The following is a 4,815-nucleotide window of genomic DNA, read 5'->3' on the forward strand; positions in this document are numbered from 1 at the left end:
GTGCTCTCATGGACTGACAACTGGTTAAAAAACAGAAAATAGAGAGTAGGAATAAATGGGTGATTTGTACACTGGCAGATAATGTAAACCACTAATACATTAATGGAATCTAAGCTGGCAGTGTCTGCCCAGAAAAGGGATCCTAGAATCACAGCAGACCACTTGATGAATGTTAACCCAGCATCCAGTTGCTATAAAAAATATATATATAAATAAATTCCATGCTTGGAATACTGAGATCAAAACTACTGAAATAGAAGCATCACTGTAAAAATGACCAATTACTTAGAGTAGAACAAATCAGGATCTTAAACCACAATTAAAATTTGGATAAATATCCTGGCTTGTTATGAAATTGTCAATAGCCTCCAATTTGGATATAAGAAAAACTATGGTTAAGAGAAAGTTTACTAATTTAATCATGATGAGCTCATAAAGAAGATCACAGGGTTGCATCTGTAAGCAAAAGATGGAGATGTAATGGAGATGTAATCATCCCAAAGTAGTTATTATTAACTGTGTTGATATTATTAAAATAACAAGGACATGCATTTTATTTATCTTATTATTTTTAATTTAAATTTATTAGCCACACAACTGCAGTGGACATGGAAATCAGAAAAGGCAAAACCTAATAAATTTCAAGTATTCGCATTTTTATAAACAGGTCTACTTACAACAAACCAGATGTGCTTTTCAGTTCATTCACACCTTTCTCTGGAACTTTACCCCCAGTAAACCATTTTTTGGTTGCAGAAAATAAAGAGCGACTCAAGCCTTTTCTGGATATTAACTGAGAGATGGAAATATTTTCTTACTAAATTGCAATAGTTTATTATTCACTGAAAACACTTTTCAGAGATTTACAGCTGTTTTAAAAAACTATGTATTCCATGCAAAATACTAGATTCCAATCAAATCTTTATTACAGTCAAAGACCAGCACAAAGGTAAAATAAAAAGTTTTTTGAAACAAAATACTATGACAAAAAATCCACAAATTTTAAAAAATTAATACATTTGAAACATATATATCATCTGCCTTTTTTAGACTTTTGTTTTTTACACATGTGCACATGCACACCTACAGAGAAAGAGTAAAAAAAAAGTCAGACAATTTTCTTTTTAGCTATACCTTCTGTCAAATATTGCTACCTATTATCTTCAGAAAGCATAATATATGCTTTATTTTAGGAAATGAATGAATTTATAGATCCACTCATCTATTGAGCATTGCTATATAATTCTCTTCAGCAGCAGATATTAATTCAAAAGCAAGAATGTTCATTATTTGTTGTTATATATTTTATCAAAGTAATCTGAAGGGCTTTACATAAAAGGAATCTTGCCTTTGTTGGTTCTAGGTTTTGTTTGTTACTTCAGATCATTTAAAATACACTGTGTTGGTTTTCTAGAGCATTACATCATCTCTATAAATGAATGGCAATGATATTTGTATTAAATTTGCATGTTAAATATCAATTATACTATGCACATGTACTTTGACATAAGCCGAACTAAGGACTTTCACTGAAATAAATAATATACAGGATTTGTTCTGAATATATTCAAGATTTTACATAACAGGTTTTGATTGTGAATCTAGTTTGAATTTCAGCTAAGCCAACCCCCCGCCCCAATTTTATAAAAATAAAACTACTTACCTGATCATTCAGTTGCCTAATAGTTTTCTCTATATGTGGTAAAAGTCCTCTAAAAGTGAATTCTTGTATGAATTGCCGAATTCGATCATGATCTGTGAGTGTCAAACAAGTGCCATGAGGTGTCCAAATATTTGATTTCTTTGATTCGTGCATAGATAGATTTGGTTTTATGTAATCTGTGCCATCGAAGCAACTACTGTCGCTAGCATGATCCAATTGAAGTGGGTGACTCTTAAAGTTATTTGATAAACCATCTAAGAAAAAGAAATTATATCCAATAACTATTCATTAAATAATGATTTGAAGACTGCTTACAGTAATCTTTAACTTACTATGGCAATTGGAACCAGACTTTCCATCACTAAACAATGAGGTTATAAAGCACAACCCCATCACTTAGTGACAGCAATTGCTGCAATCCCAGCTGCTGTTGTTAACCAAATCCCACAACTGTTAGGTGAGGCAACTTCCTGCTAGCTTCCCACAAGAAATCAAAGGAAGGAAGTTGCAAGTCACAGGAAGCTTAGAAACAAGCCAAGAAGCAGTGGAGGAGGGAATGGGACAAGGAGGTGTGCAAGGGGTGTGTCTGTGAGGGGGGGGGGGGTAAAGTATGTGTTAGAGCAGCATCCCGCAACCCTTTGAGCACCAGGGACTGGTTCTGTAGAAAAAGGTTTTTCCATGGACTGGAGGGGACGTCATTTTTACATGCTGCCTGCATACTGCAGATGGGGCTTTGCTTGTTTGCGTGCAGAGTTACTGGCATGCCGCAGACAGTGCTGGTCTACGGACCGGGGTTTGGGGACCCCTTTGTTAGAGTGAGAGATGCAGGGAGGGTCGGGGAGGGTGTGTGGGACTCCATGAGGATGTGAGGGAGATGTGGTGAGGATCAAGAAAGGTGCATGAAGGTGTGAAGAGGTACATGAGCATGCAAGGAAGACACATCAAGGCTCAGGAAGGGCCTGCACAAGTGGCTGACATAGTGCAACCATAGAAGGACTGGAGGGGGGTGCATGGGTGGAAGAGACTTGTAACATTCCCTGCTGGCTTCCCCATTGAATTTCTGGGGAAGTCAGAAGGGAAAGCTGCAAATGACAATCATGTGTTTGCAGGTTGTGCAACAGGTAGTAAATTGAGCCACCCAGAGCATGATTACATGACCATGAGGATGCTGGGATGGCTAAAACTCCAAGGACCAGTTATAACCACCATTTGTTCACCACTACTATACCTTTGAACAGTCATTGAATGAATGGTCATAAACCGAGGACTATCTGTATTCATAATAAAATTTAGCTGTCTTGCAAGATTTCATACTTTCATAATATTTCTATAACTTCATATCCACATCAAACCCACAATGCACACACACATATATCAATAATGTCACAATAAAAGGCAAGTTTCAGCACCTTATTTACTAAAGTATCTTAATTTTTTTTCCAGCCTCCAAAGGCTGCAGGGAATATGGTAGTAATATAGTGACAATCTTGAGGGGACATGACTGAAATTTTCAGTTTCAGGGTAGGTTTTAAAAGATAATTATTAGTGTGTTGCCTTAGTGGAAGCTTAACATACTTATTTTACCTTTGTTTTATGTTTTCTTCCAAAATATTTTTTAAAAAAAGAAGGTAGACAAAGGCTATTGAAGAAGTCCGCTCCTCTGGACTCTCCTCTTGTTGGCTTCTTGCTTTCAAATGCCCTGTGATAAGCTCTTATTTTTGCTTTTTAAAGCTTGAAGTTTGTATTTATAATCATACTGTTATAATCACACTGTTAAATAAATTGTCTCAGTAGAATAGCTATTTGAAAAGTAGGATATACCATATTTATGTGAAAGGAAGATCCCTCTGAATTGAAGACCATTTCCGCAAAAGAGGAAGTATTGTAAACCACAAGATTATAAGCAAGCAAAAATACCTGCTTCCCCACCTTGTGGCAACTAGAGTTACTAACTCCAATCAAAAATATTCATCCTATAAAGTGTGCCTTTACCGCAATATGCATATACACCCTCCAAAAAAGAAATAGATAAAGTAAATAATAAGTTATGTAATTTCTCTCTGTAAGTAATCCCATTAACAAAATTAAATGATCCTCAATTGCATAAGACAAGGATTTTCTGTCCTGTACAGAAGCCACTACCTCATACAGAAACCTATAAATATACATACATTTTTCTCTCTTCATCCAACATATACAAGTAATCCTTGACTTGGGATCACAACCACAATTGGGACCAGAATTTCCATCGTATGTCAGGGTATTGGTAAAGCGAATGGTCAAGTGACAAGACCCAATTTTACAACCATTTTTACAACAGTCATTAAGTGAATCACAAAGCATTAGGACTTCCCAACCAATTTTGCTTGTTGGCAGCTGGCTGGGAAGGTTACAAATGGCAATCACATCACTACAAGATACTGCAACCATTGTAAATGCAAACTGGGTGCCATGTGCCCAAACTACAATCATATCACTGTGGGGGTGATATGATAGTCGTAACTTCGAGGACGGGTCATAAATCACTTTTTCCAAACCATCCTAATTTTGAACTGTCATTATACAAATGGTTGTAAGTCGAGGACTACTTGTATAGTGAAAGGGAAAAGAAAGGAACTCATCTGCAATAAATAACATGTTCTTCGTGACAAATGATTCTTTATAAACTGGTAAAAGTATGGTAAATTCTAGTGTAATCAAAATGCGATATAAAATACTTAGAATGACAGTTGGTCTATTTATTTTAAAAAAATGCACCTTTGGAATCATTATCTAACCCATCCAGTGGTATGAAGTGATCAGAATTCTTATTTGAAATAACTGCATATGTGCCATCTTCATAAAGTTCCTGTCAGAATAAAATATACAAAAACACTTTCAATTTAAAAAAAAATATTATGCATCAAAATATTATAATGAAAAATGTTCATTAATTTTTAAACAATTTGGCCTTAAAGAGAAGGGGCGTTGTCTTACCTGAACGCCTTTTCTCAGCACGGAGATGGAGGATCCACCCATGGGTAGTAGACTGTATTCCTGCCCAATCAGATTAAGTCAGCCAAAGTTGCCACGCCCGTCCTGGACCCTAGATTCCAGTCTTGACGCGAGCGAAGCCATTGACTGACATAGGACGTACTGGCTCAGAAACTAAA

At 36.1% G+C, this 4,815-nt stretch overlaps 1 protein-coding gene across 1 annotated transcript; it reads right to left on the minus strand.

Annotated features, from left to right (window-relative positions):
- Positions 1-677: 677 nt before the first annotated feature.
- LOC107301695 (trafficking protein particle complex subunit 8-like) lies at positions 678-4,511 on the minus strand (the record flags this gene model as incomplete). The annotated part of the gene is made up of 3 exons (XM_015830884.1): positions 678-793; positions 1,664-1,917; positions 4,421-4,511. Coding segments are annotated over 3 exons (461 nt in total), but the record flags the coding sequence as incomplete, so codon positions are not given.
- Between the last annotated feature and the right edge of the window lie 304 nt (positions 4,512-4,815).

The sequence above is a fragment of the Protobothrops mucrosquamatus genome, unplaced genomic scaffold (assembly GCF_001527695.2).
Source record: "Protobothrops mucrosquamatus isolate PMUCROS unplaced genomic scaffold, P.Mucros_1.0 scaffold15681, whole genome shotgun sequence".
NCBI lineage: Eukaryota > Metazoa > Chordata > Lepidosauria > Squamata > Viperidae > Protobothrops > Protobothrops mucrosquamatus.